Source organism: Bufo bufo, chromosome 2 (assembly GCF_905171765.1).
Source record: "Bufo bufo chromosome 2, aBufBuf1.1, whole genome shotgun sequence".
Classification (NCBI taxonomy): Eukaryota; Metazoa; Chordata; class Amphibia; order Anura; family Bufonidae; genus Bufo; species Bufo bufo.
The window spans coordinates 606,291,558-606,305,970 of NC_053390.1; the positions used below are offsets into that span (position 1 = coordinate 606,291,558).

The 14,413-nt window shown below is 44.8% G+C and overlaps 1 protein-coding gene across 7 annotated transcripts in view; it reads right to left on the reverse strand.

Moving 5' to 3' along the window:
- PRDM5 (PR/SET domain 5) overlaps positions 1 to 14,413 on the reverse strand; it is a 284,272-nt gene that overhangs the window by 46,430 nt on the left and 223,429 nt on the right. For all 7 annotated transcript variants that reach the window (XM_040418393.1, XM_040418396.1, XM_040418395.1 and 4 more), the window contains one exon: positions 12,470 to 12,555. In XM_040418393.1, the coding sequence (XP_040274327.1) occupies positions 12,470 to 12,555 (86 nt within the window). The remainder of the gene's footprint in view (positions 1 to 12,469; positions 12,556 to 14,413) is intronic.

A 14,413-nucleotide genomic window follows, 5' to 3' on the forward strand; every position in this document is an offset into this window, starting at 1 on the left:
TTTCTTTTGATCGGTCAGAAGGAAGGAAAAATGAGACGCACAACGGATCCTGTCTGTGTAGCAGCTGTAAGGCCTGTATGGTCCCATCAGAACTGGCTTATGATTTGGTAGCCAAAAGCAGGAGTGGGTACAAAACACAGAAGACATGCAAATATTACCTTCACATGTCATCTCTGTTTTAGATCCACTCCTGTTTTTTTTTTGGCATTACCAATACTCATGGATTACTGAGCAAATGCTGACTGAGTGAAGGTGTATGCTCCCCAGACAGGATCCGTTTTTTGTGGGTTTTTGTTCTGATGGATCAGAGGAAGGGCAAAATAATCAGTGACTTCAGCAAAAACTTACTGCTGACACCCTCTCCACTCTGTCGGGGGGCTCTACTTGTATAAGCGTTTAATAGAACAGATTCTGTAGACATCTATGTGGAATCAGCTGACGATGGTGTAAAAGGACTGCGCTTCTTCTTGACGCTAACATGGACCTGTAAGGCTGAGTTAATACTTGAGTTATTTGGTCAATTTTGGCCCCGTGACAGCCCAAATAAGTGAAGTGTGCAGTGATTCTAATAGCGACGCCTGTCATCTGCATGTCATACTGACAGTATTATTTCACTACCCCAGCATACTCCCTATGCATGTTACTGCAAGGCACAGTGTTATACACCACTATAAAGGCTCTATCCAGCCCGGAGCGATTCGTCGGATCGAAGCAAATTTTTTCAGAAAATTGGGCGAACCGGCTGAATAGAATTGTTTTAGAAATTCGCTCATATCTAATTATCACACCTCTGGATGCTCCTTGGCTTTAGCTACTCAAGGCTTAACCACTTCTTTTACCAGTCAACTGAAACTCTGCACATTACAATGAGTCTATATTGCAATAAAGCTAATTGCTTCAGGCTAAGCAGCATAGATGAAAATCTGAAAAGTAGAAAAATTAATAAAACTACCACATAATCTGTTTGATATAGAAACTTGTTTCAGAAAAGATATAAGGTGACTATTTTGAAGTTACTGTTCAACTCAATTAACAAATTTAGAGATGTGGTCTTTCAAAATTGTATCTGACACCAATTATGTTCTTCATTTCTGCAAATTATTGAATTTGTTCTGTGGATATACAGTAATTCTCCTTGATGTACTGTACAATATGATTTCGTGGCAGCATATGAAAAAAAGTTTGCATATTTGGTACGGTGTTACAGGATATCTTTATACTTCATTTAATCACTTCAGTGGAGCAGAAAGTTTTCTAGTACTTTGATGATTCGATTGTTTTTCATGGGTTTCATGGTAAATTAGCTGTCTTATCATGCGCTCCCAGGATGAATCTATAGGATAAATATTCTCTCTAATGTGTACCACACTGACTTATTGTGTAGAGCCATGCTAAGAATGTATTCATTCCTATTTTGTCTCTCTCTGTCAGAGGATCTTAAAAACTAAGTTCTATATTATATATAAGTACAAAAAGGGGGTACTATGGTTTTATCATGACATAATGAAAAGTTTTACCCTTTCAAAACATACTTTCTGTAACAGTTCCTCATGAAGCTCAAGATCTCTTTGTGCGACAATTTACTTATTTTACTCACTGACATGGCACTGACATATTCTGCAGCACTTTACAGACATTATCATCACTTGCTGTCCCCAGTGGAGCTCACAATCTCAATTCCCTATCAGCAGGGGAGTAACTACCGCCGTACCAGTCGCAGTGGCTACTAAGGGGCCTGCCCTAGCAAGGAGCCCAGTCCGAGATAGAAGCTAGGCATGGCAAGATTCATTATTGATCTACATGGCCTCCACCCATGGCAGCAGGGGCCCGGCTTTATGCAGATTCCTGGTGGTCCGATTGAGTCACTGCTATTTAATTCTTTAATATGCAGCAGCTAGAGGAGATAGCTTGCTGGAGTGGAACTGGCTCTGCCTACAGCTCCTGGCTGTGGATACAGCAGAAGAATTTCATAATATGGGGCACAAATTAGTCCCCTCTTCGAGTCAGTGTTCAGCTCTGCTTTGGCCTGCCATCTTCTCCATCTGACTGTACCCCTATCAGTGGCTGGTGAGTGAAGTGGAAGAATTTGAGTTGGACACCAGCTTCCTCCTCTCGCTGGCCCCGCTGGGTGAAATCCACAGTAAAAGGCACCGGCTGCAAGGCACCAGTGCTAATTAGTAATGAGTGAATCGAATCCCCCAAATTTTAGGATAAATTTGATTCGCCTCAAAGCCGAATTTCCTCGTGCTTAGTGTTAGCGAATCGATTTAAACTGAAATAGTGTAAAAAAAACAAAAAAAATCTTGATTAAAGATCTCGGCCGAAATCCCGCCACCGCGAGATTTCGCTCCAGATCTTCAAGCAAGATGGCGACGGCCGCCCCCCAAGCGAGCAAATGGAGGTGGTAAGTTTTATTTAATTTTCTTTTTATTGTTAATTTTACACAATTTTTACACTCATATGCCGCGATCATGTATGAACGCGGCATCTGAAGGGTACGCACAATAGGAGCTCCCTGTCATTGCACCCGCTTCTTACAAAAAAGTGCGATTCAAAGTAATTCGTCGCGAAGCAAATTTTTGTAAAATTCGGCGATTCAGCCGAATCAAACTTTTCAATTATTCGCTCATCTCTAGTGCTAATCACTGAGGCACCATGATTTCTACACAACTGAAAGCAAAGAAACTCTGATTGACATAAGAGTATGTATCTGTTCCTCAACTTGGTGGGGGCAAAGAACATGCATATGCTGACTGCACATCTCCAACAAAACATGAGGTATCACTACTTAAATGTCCTATTGGGGTTTACAATATAAATATTCCTAATAGCAATAAGCAGATAAATTACTCACCACTGGAAATAAAGATGGGTGAATCTGTGATTTCTCAGTGATATGCAATTTTTCTATAATGAATACAGATTTCCCTCATATTAGATATTACATATTACAAAGGAGGCTGAAATGGCGATCTACTGTATATTAAAGTATCCAAATTTCCTGACGATTCGGGGTAACGAATCGCATTTTTACGTAAAATGGCTGCTGCACATGTTAGGACATGGAGCAAAGAACTCTGGGAAGGCGGGATCACCCATAATGCTATGCATGCAGCCATTCAGCAACCAGCCAGCCCTGTGATGTCACAGCCCAATAAATAGCCTCAGCCATCTTGGATTCTGCCATTTTCCAGTGTACTTAGTGCAGGGAGAGACGTCAGCAGGTGCTAGGGAAAGCGCTAGGAAAGACTTGAAAACTTTTATTTTGCTGAATAGAAGTTCAGGGAAAGGTCATTAGAAGTGTAGGGAAAGGATAGGGAGGAATTATTCCACAGTATTGAAGCAGAACAGGGTTCAATAGGGGAGTTTACAGCCTGGGTAATAGGAACAATGCTATTACACCTTGCTGCACTGACTGGGGATTTAAATTGCCATTATACTGCTGCTTTCAAGTTTCAGTAGATGCTACCTCTGTAATTCCAGCAAACCTTTCTTGTTATTGAAGTGAAAGTGCTGTGTGATACAGCCATTAACAGGGTGTATTACTAGGAAATATTTCTACATCTTATTAGCCCTTGTGCGGTGCAGTTATATGTTCTAAAGCCTTTTTTGTGGTGTATAAGTGGAAAACAATTAGGGCTTATTTGCCGTTCAGCTGTGCAGTTGTATGTTCTAAAGCCTTTTTTCGGCTGTATTAGTGCAAAAAAAGGGCTTATTAGTTGATGAGTGGTGAAGTGAGAAAATTACAGCCTTTTTTGATGTGTATTAGTGGGAAAAAATAAGGGCTTATTTGCTGTTCAGCGGTGCAGTTATATGTTCTAAAGACTTTTTTGGGGTGTACTAGTGGGGAAAAAATGGGGCTTTTTAGCCGCTGTGTGATGAAGTGAGAAAATTACAGCCATTTTTGGGGTGTATTAATTTCCTTTTTTTTTATTTATTTGATCTAACAGTATGTCAGACAGAGAAATGACAGGCCCTGCACAGGGGAGGGGCAGAGACCTAAATGTTTCTGGCACAGGCGCAGGCACAGGTCGCAGCAGAGTAAGGGAGTGTAGTAGCAGGGGACACTATGAGAGGCCTGAGCTCCCGGTGTCATCTAGCGGTCGTGTCTTGACCAGCAACACAGCGGTTCTTGAATGGTTGACACGGTCATCCACTTCTTCCTAAGTGACATCAGACATCCCCAGCCAAGAGTCGTGAGTTCGTCAGACACAACCCTTAGTTGGCTGGCCTGGGAGCAGGCCCTGTGCCCTCACCTGTCCTCAACCTGCCTCTGTCCTTTTCTGTTGCCTCAGCCTGAGAAGTATTATATGCTGTGGGCTCAGCTCCACTATGCAGAGAGGACAAGCTACTAGAGGACAGTCAGCAGCTACTGCCCAGGCAAGATCTGGAGGAGACATCCGCCGCTTCCTCCGGTAGGCAGGCAAGTAGTAATGAGGAGAGTGGAATGGGAGCTGGTATTGCGAGCGGTATTGCGAGCAGCTGTGGGAGGTCGGGAGCTAAACATGCCCAGGGAAGACCACGCGCTTTGCAGGAGCCTACTTATCCGGAAAGTAGTGGTGCAGGGGTTCACGGAGGCAGCAGCGGTGGCAGTCAGTCAGTGCAGTGTTGGGGGTAAAATCCACTCAGCAGTGTGGCCGTTTTTTGTTAAGCTGCCGGAGGAGGTGAACATGGCCATTTGCCGAATCTGTTTGCAGAAGGTAAAGCGTAGCTAGGGTGCCAATGTTGGCACCACGGCCCTGCATGAACATATGCAGCATCACCATAAAGTGGCCTGGGAGAACCCTGGCTCCAATGTGGTGGTCCAGCCTGCCGCAGCTACCACTGCATCACCCAGTGGCACGCACCCGATTTCAGGCAGTCAAGGCTCCAACATCTCAGCCGAAGGGAGCTGTCTGTCCTTCCTATCTTCTACCGGTCCTGATGCTCCTGCTCCTTGTCCTCCTACTCCTCGTCAGTCATTCCATTAGCAATCAATCACTGAAGTGATTGCCAAGAGACAACAGTATGCGTGCACTCATCCAACGGCGCAGAAGCTGAACGTGCTCCTGGACAAGTTGCTGGTGCTGCAGTACCTCTCTTTCCAAGAGGTGGACTCTGCACCTTTCAGAGAACTGAGATGGCTTGTGCCGAGCCGAGGTGGAGAGTCCCAAGCCGTCATTACATTGCCAAAAGGCAGTACCAGCCCTGCATAAATATGTAGAACAGAAGGTGGGCCAGTCCTTGAGCCTGTTGGTGTCTGCCAAAGTACACGGCAGCGGCGACATGTGGAGCTGTAACTACGGTCAAGGACAATATATATGGTTCCTGCTCAGCCTCTGCCTCCTCATCCTCCACCGTGTCCTCAGCCTCCACTGCAGGGACAATTCACAGTGCCCCACCAGCATACCACATGTGCAGGGCACGGCGGTGTCACGCTGTTCTGCACCTAGTTTGACTGTGCGAACAGAGTCACACAGGGGAGGAACTGTTCCGTGTCCTTCATCAAGAAATCGAATCCTGGCTTTCTCTACGACAACTCAAAATCGGGACCATGGTGACCGACAACGGTAAGAACATGGTGTCGCCGCTACGTCAAGGAGGAATGAGCCATGCGCCCTGAAGTCTTCCACCCATCTGCAAGACATCCTAAAAATTGCCAGGAAACTTTGCATTCACTTCAGACACTCGTACACCGCAAAGCACACCCTCCTTGAGCTGCAGAATGGAATCCCCCAACATAGGCTGATATGCGACGTTTCTACCCGTTGGAATTCCACCTTCCATATGTTGGACCGACTATGCAAACAGAGAAAGGCCATAAATGATTTCTTGATGATACAGGAGCACAGAGGTACTCCCCTGTGTAACTTTGATGCTGGCCAGTGGCAACTCATGCGTGACACCTGCCATTTGCTCGTGCCCTTTGAGGAGTCTACTTTATTTGTAAGTTGCCAGAACTACTGAATGAACAACGTCATTCCACTGATTCATGTCCTGGAAAAGATGCTGATAAATCTGGCTGGTCAGGGGACTGGAGACGTGGTGCCTAGATCTCACGGCCACATGAGCCCTGTGGGGGCTGAACTGGAGGAGGAGGAGCACAAGCAATGGAGCACAAGCAATGTGTTAGCGAAATGGGTGGTTTTTCTACATAGGTGACAGGAGAGGAGGAACAAGAGCAGCCACAGGAGCAAGAGAGAGATGAGGAAGAGGAGGCAGAGGACCCAGACACACCGTGGCAGTATGCAGTGGAGATGGAGGCAGGGAGTCCCTCTGAGTCATTTGCTCAAATGGCCCGATGCATGCTCAGTTGCTTGCATAGTGACAGCCAAATTGTCACTATTCAGCAGAGGGATGACTACTGACTCTCCACCATGGGGGCCTTTTTACATCCGCTGAAAAGGGCGGACAAACTGAACTACTATCAAGTCACCCTATGTAGTCAGTTGGCCGCTGATTATCTGCACCATTGTCCATCCTCTCACAGCACTCTCGTTCCAGTGCCATAGCTGCTGTGGCAGGCTAGGGGGGTAGGAGCAGTACCAGCTCCATCATCAGCAGCTTAAGTCTAGAGTCGATAATGACTTTAGTTGCTAATCTCAGTAAAAAAATAAAAATATATTTGGCGCTTTAAATTTAATTTGCTTTTAATTTATTTAGTTCAGCTAAAAGTATGTCAGACAGAGAAGTGACAGGCCCTGCACATGGGAGTGTCAGAGGTGTAAATGATTCTGGCGCAGGCACAGGTCGCAGCAGAGTAAGGGGGGGTGGCAGCAGGGGTCCACATGTCAGCTAGCGGTCGAGTCTTGACCAGCAACCCAGAGGTTCTTGATTGGTTGACTGGATCTTTGACTTCGTTGCAAGTGACAGCAGCACCAGCAGCCTGAGTCTAGAGTCGCTGATGAGCAGCTTTCTTCACCCACATAGTGAAGAAACTACTGACCAGCAGTAGCAGCTAGACTTGGAGCAGAACCTGAACCAGCAGGTGGTGGCATACTTGAACAGCACCCTGCCACCCGACATTGAATATCCGCTGGACTACTGGGCAGCCAAACTGGATTTGTGGCCTTAACTGGCCGAGTTTGCCCTGGAAAAGCTGTCCTGTCCGGCCAGTAGTGAGGCATCAGAGTGGGTGTTTAGTGCGGCGGGGGCCATAGTTACCCCAAGGAGAACTCGCCTGTCCAACCAAAATGTGGAGAGACTGACCTTTGTCAAGATGAATCGGGCATGGATCAGCCAGGATTTCCACCCACCAATGCCTGATGCATCAGATTAGATCATCCATGCTGCCTCACTCAAACCTTGACAAAAGAGATTGTTTTCTTCTGGCTACCTGCCTCAGCTACTATTATGATGCTGCCACCCGCCTGATGCCACATATCTGATGCCAAGTGCTCCTTTTAACACCCACCATCACAGGTACTGTTATTGCCACCCACCTCCCCACTCTGTCACCGGGTCATTCTGTGGTCTCCATATGCTGCTGCCACCTCACCACTCAGATCTCCTCATGCTGCTGCTGCCACCTCCACACTGTGACATTGTGCGACTCTGTGGCCTCCTCATGCTGCTGCTGCCACCTCCACACTATGTCACCTTGCCAGTCTCTGTCCTCCTCATGCTGCTGCTAACTCATCATTTTGTCACTGGAACTCTCTGTGGCCTCCTCATGCTGCTGCTAACTCAACAGTATGTCACTGGGCCACTCTGTGGCCTTCTCATGCTGCTGCTGCCACCTCCATACTATGTTACCTTGCCACTCTGTGGTCTCCTGATGCTGCTGCTAAGTTAACACTATGGCAATGGGCCACTCTGTGGCCTCCTCATGCTGCTGCTAACTCAACACTATGTCACTGGGCCACTCGGTTGCCTCCTCATGCTTCTGCTGCTGCCACCACCCCAATATGCCACTGGGCCACTCCGTGGTCTCCTCATGCTGCTGCTATCTCAGCACTATGTCATTGGGCCACTCTGTGGACTTCTAAAGCTGTTCTCCCACCCTCCCCATTTTATGACTGGGCCACTATTTTGCCTTTTTGGCCTGGTTGACATCATTATTTATTTGACCCTTCTTCTGATCTGTCAGAAAAAATTAAAAATGAGATGCACAACAGATCCTGTCTGTGCAGCAGCTGTAAGGCCTGTATGGTCCCATTAGAATTGGCTTATGATTTGGTGGCCAAAAGCTAGCGTGGGTACAAAACATAGAAGACATGCAAAGATTCCATTCACGAGTCATCTCTGTTTTGGATCCGCTCCTGTTTTTTTTTGGGCTTTAGCAATACTGATGGATTACTCACCAAATGCTGACTGAGTGAAGGCGGATGCTCAACAGACAGGATCAGTATTTTGAGGGGTTATTGTTCTGATGGATCAGAGGAAGGGCAAAATAATCAGTAACGTCAACACAAACTTACTGCTGACACCCTCTCCAGTCTCCACTCTGTCAGGGGGGCTCTACTTGTATAAGCGTTTAATAGAACAGGTTATGTAGACATCTATGTGGAATCAGCTGATGATGGTGTAAAAGGAGTGCGTTCTTTCACGCTACAGTAGGATCTTGGGTCTCTGCACGGTTCTTTATACCTGGCGCTAACATCGACTTGTAAGTTCACACTTGAGTTCACACTTCAGTTATTTGGTCAGTTTTGGCCCCATAATAACTGCCCAAATAATTGAAGTGTGCAGTGATTCTAACGGCGACGCCTGTCATGTGTGTGTCATACTGACAGTATTGTTTCACCACCACAGCAGATTCCTTATGCATGTTACTGCAAGGCACAGTATTCTACACCACTATACAGACTCTGTGCAGACTGGAAATAGCTGTTTTAACGTGATTCGCTGCAAATAAATTTGGATCAAATCTAATCTTTTTCGGAAAATTCAGTGTACCGGCCGAATCGAATTTGTGTGAAATTTGTGAATCTCTCAGCTACGATCTTCAAAACTAAGCACGTAATTTATTAGTATTTATTTTCTATGCTGTAAATCCTCGTAGATAAGGATCTGATTCAGTTTTTGGTACTAATTCTTCAAGTTGAACATATGCTTTTAATAATATACACACAGAAGTATATGAATATCTAAAGGGGTTGTCCCATGAAAAATATTCTACAGTTTTCAAAGCAGCACCTGGATCTGAATATTTTTGGGATTTCATGTACTAAAAATTTTACTATAGTCACTGATTTATTCAATAAAATGCATCTATAAAGTGCCACCTACTGTTTGCTATGAGGTGGACAAACATTTTCAGGTCTATCCTTCAACTGCCACCAACTTCAGCAGAAAGGATACAGCCCTGAAAAAGGACATGCCCTGTGAGCTACCTCCTTGAAATAAATCTAGCCGAGCAATTGGTGCAAAGATTGAGGAGAGATCTCTGGATCCATATGAGGTACAAAGCTGGTTCTAGCTTTGTTCGAAAGAGATAGTATGCTCTATGTGATTTCTGATGATCATTCTTTACATTAATCATGGGAAACCCCCTTTAAAATTCATTCTGTGGATTACATTTATCAAAACTAGTGCTAAGGAAAATTGACAAACTGACTTACCGTATTTGTCGCCCCATAAGACGCACTTTTTTTTGCCCCCAAAGTGGGGGGGAAATGTTAATGTGTCTTATGGGGCGAATACAGTGCAGGGGGGAAAAAATGGCTGGCGCATGTTGCCGGCACATCGCAGGCTGTGCATCATAGGGATAGCAGCCTGCAATGTACCTGACATCTGTCTTTTCACTGACTTACTCTGTCTGCAGAGTGAGTGCGGCAGGGGCTGGAGGAATGTGCTGCTGGAGAGCCCGGCAGGGGGAGGCTGAAAGAATGTGCTGCGGCTGGAGGTAGTGTCTGAGCCAGCAGATAAACAGTAGCAGGGAGACCAGGGGCTGGTGCACTGGAGCAGGCAGACGATGGGCAGGAGCAGGCCTTCCTGTCACACATGGCTGCTCTGCCCTCACGTCTTCCCACATGCCTGACCTGTGTACCTGTGTCCCTTGGTGACTGTACTGGTGTGAAAAATTCTCTGGAGTGCAGCTAAACTACTGACAAAAGGTACCTAGAGTGTCCTCCTCATAAAGTGTCCCACAAAAGCCTATCACTGGACATCCCCCTCCCACAAGTGTGTCAGCAGCAGACCCCCCCATAACAGAGCCTCACAGCAGATTCCGTCATAACAGTGCACCACAGCAGATCCCCCCATAACGGTGCGCCACAGCATATTCTCCCCCATAACAGTGTGTCACAGCAGATTCTCCCCCATAACAGTGTGTCACAGCAGATTCCCCCCCATAATAGTATGTCACAGCAGATTCCCCCATAACAGTGCATCACAGCAGATTCCCCCCATAACAGTACATCACAGCAGATCCACCCATAACAGTGCATCATAGCAGATCCTGTCATAACAGTACACCACAGCAGATCCCCTCATAACAGTGCGTTACAGCAGATTCTCCCCATAACAGTGTGTCACAGCAGATTCCCCCATAATAGTACATCACAGCAGATTCCCCCCATAACAGTGCGTCACAGCAGATTACCCCCATAACAGTACATCACAGCAGATCCCCCCATAACAGTGCATCATAGCAGATCCTGTCATAACAGTGCACCACAGCAGATCCCCTCATAACAGTGAGTCACAGAAGATCCCCCCCATAACAGTACATCACAGCAGATCCCCCATAAGTGTGTCACAGAAGATCCCCCCATAATATTGTCAGCAGCAGATCCCCATAACAGGGTGTCATCAGCAGATCCCCCCATAATATTGTGTCAGCAGCAGATCTCCCCCCCCCCCCCATAATGTGTCAACATTATTTTAACACACCTTTGGTTAAAAAATAAATAGATCATATTTTCCTTCTCTAAAACCTAGGTGTTATGGGCAGGTGCGAAAAATACGGTAATTGTCTACAGCAACCAATCAGAATGACCCTTTCATTTTCCAAAGTAGCTCTGAAAAATGAAAGGTGGAATCTTGTCGATATCGGTAACAAATTTCCCAGATTTTCCAGGTTTTCCACTGGTTGGTAATTTTTTTAATCATATTTCTTATGACAATATTATACAAATTTTTTCAACACCCCCCCTTTAAGGAGTCATATTTCCTACATATATTACCTTTAAAGGGATTCTGTCACCTGGATTTTGCCTATAGAGCTGCGGATATGCGCTGCTAGATCGCCGCTAGCACGTCCGCAATATACATTCCCCATAGCTGTGATTGCTGTTATTTAGGCAAAAAAACGTTTTTATATATATGTAAATGAGGCAAGTAAGGAGCCCAAGGGGCTGTTACTAACGTTTATGGAGCCCAGTGATGCCCACTGTGAAGGAGCCCAGCACCGCCCGCATGCTCCGAATCTCCTCCTTGCTCCCGAACGTCACAAAGTTAGAGCGCTGTAATCTCGCAGCTAGCGCATGCGCAGTTCGTTCCCTGAGGCTGATGCCAGCACAGGGAAGGAACACTATGCCGGCACTGACATGCTGCATACTCGTGCATGCGCAAGATTACGGAGCTCTAACTTGGTGACCTCGGGGAGCAAGGAGGAGATTCGGAAGATGCGGGCGGTGCTAGGCTCCTTCACAGTGGGTGTGGCTGGGCTACAGAAACATTAGTAACAGCCCCTTGGGCTCCTTACTTGCCTCATTTTCATATATATATAAAATCCTTTTTTTTGCCTAAATAAAAGCACTCAGAGCTATGGGGAATGTATATTGCGGATGTGCTAGCAGCGATCTAGCAGCACATGTCCTCAGCTCTATAGGCAAAATCCAGGTGACAGAATCCCTTTAAGGAGTCATATTTTCTACATGTAATGGAGGCCTAAATACTTAGATGCAGATTATTGATTCACTCTGCTAAGAAACCCACAAAGTGCGTTTTCAACTGATGCTCATTTCTAAGCCATAGGCCAGTTTATATTTTGTTTTCAAAAGGGCTTGTTCACACGACCGTGCCGTGTTTTGCGGTCCACCCATGTGCCTTCCGCAATTTGTGGAATGGACGGCCCTTTATAGAAATGCCTATTCTTGTCCGCAAAATGGAGAAGAATAGGACATAACTTATCATTTTTGTGGGGCCACGGAACGGAGCAACGGGTGCGGACAGCACATGGAGTGCTATCCGCATCTTTTGCGGCTCCATTGAATGCGGCTCGGATGCGGAACCAAACCACGGTCATGTGAATGAGCACTAAAGGGTAGATTTGGGCATAACTTGAAAACTTGTATCTTCGAGGAGCATTCACAAAATTGTCTCAAAATTACAGCCTATAGCCCACCAACCTTACCAGCATGACAAAACTGTTTTATACAGCTCTGTTGTCTTTCACACTCTCTTTGCTTTATACCTGTATGACCGGTTTATGCAGATTATTATATATATAGCCGGCCAACAGGACACAAATAAACTTGACATAAACACATAGTAATTTACAAAGTATTTCTTATCCTAGTGATAAGTATGAGTCCTGACTTACCCTAGTATGTGTCCGAATATGCATTTTTAATCCGTCATTCTTACTGAAGGCTTTGTCACAGTAAGGACACTGGTAGGGGCGCTCACCTGCAAACAAGATAAGCATCATAATTACCATATGCAGCCCATGGATAGAAAGCACTACCCTGACACATCAGGAAAGCACAGCATGACTATGTCAAAGGAGGCACATTCTTCCAGCCTGAGGTTCATGTTCATTTACGAAAAGAGCGAAAAAGAGAGCAGAGATCTGAGCTTTTAAAAACTTCACATAAAGAACAAAAGAACGCACTGGCTACATGCTGGGCTGGATCAAAGCTCCTCTTCCCATTGCCTGATGTTTTCTAACAACATATGAATGCATGCAGCGATATGCTAGGCAAATATGGCAGTCCAGTAAAGAGTGAATTATGAACATTTTTTCTGTGGCTAGTAGTTTTTTTTTTTTTTCTTCAATTTGCTGCTTTGATACACTTCATTCTTAAGGAGTGTCAACATCTCCACACATCTGTTGAACATTTCTGCCATCTGGATTAGAAACATCACATTTAATTACTATAATCAATTTCGCCTTCTGCGCTATATTTAACTAACATTGTGCATCTAGTCAGAGATATGTTTTATGTAGTTTGATGCAGTGAAGAAAATCATGGAAACCATAAACAGAGCAATTCTACTTGAACTAGTTATTCCTAATGTACTCTGGAGAAATGCGTTTCAAGTGAATAGACTATAACTTGATTCTAGGACATATTTGTACCCTCTTGTGGCTCTAAATGGCAACATTTCCCTTGCTTGTTTCCTTTAAAGCCTAAAATGGATGAGTTAAGCAGTTCCAGGCAGTACCAACAAAAATGTCAGTAGACCTGAAGAGTGGTTCAAAGCACTATTTATCCAATCTAAGGTGTTTATGTCCCATGGCTCAGATCTGGATAACCCCTGCACAGTGCGAGGCCTTGAGTGTCAATTCTTGATACACACAAATTGTTGGGTGGAAGCTAGAGAGGTCAAGGAATGTTCTGATGAAGGCAGGCACCTGGGAATTCCCAATCTCCACCATGACGGTGATATATAGTACTGTCATAAATGTTTATTCATGAAATGACGTGAACAGGTCTTTGATTTTCATGTCTTTATTTTAACAGGTCTACATGTAAGTAGAATATCAATGATATGGTATGGCTTCATTATCATTGTAAGTATATTCACTGCTTCAAAGGAGACTTCCTATTTAAGTGTTCAAAGAGAACATTGTAGAGTACAGTACACCATTTGCTTGTAATCTATAATAGTTTCATTTCATTAGCACGTTTCTGAAATTAATACTCCAGAAAAAAATTATATTTTGTGCTATACCTAGCATAAGGCCTAAAGGGTGTTGCATGATATCTCCGGGTCTGGGGTAGTGGTGTACCAGCTTCTCTTAAGAATATGTTCACAAGTTATATTTTGCAAAAGGAAAATGCTGCTATGTATTCCTTGGTTTAGTGTGTGCTGTGGTTTTTCAATTTGAATGCCATGGTCTGTTCGCAGTTTAACCCCACCGTATGGGGAAAAACCATGATTGGACACCCACTGCAGCTTCCAGTGTCATCTGTCTGGATACAAAGTCAAGAAGGGATTGCTGGCCACTCAGCCTCCTATTGATACTAATGAAGTAAAAGCCCCCAAAAAGGTAAATACACAGGCCCCAAACCAAGGATCTTTATGGATTGGCTTATTTTCTTTCAATTACATGTTTTGGGAATTAACCCCTTCAGACAAAAATGGACATGATACACAGCTATATTTATACCCAAAAGATCGGGAACAGTGAATTTAAAACAGTAGGTGTAGTTAATACAAAAAACTACGATTTAAAAGTAAAATAATGTGAATTGCAGTAAAAATACATTTGCTTAACAGCTCTGAATAATACAACCTACACATTAATTGTCTATCATAG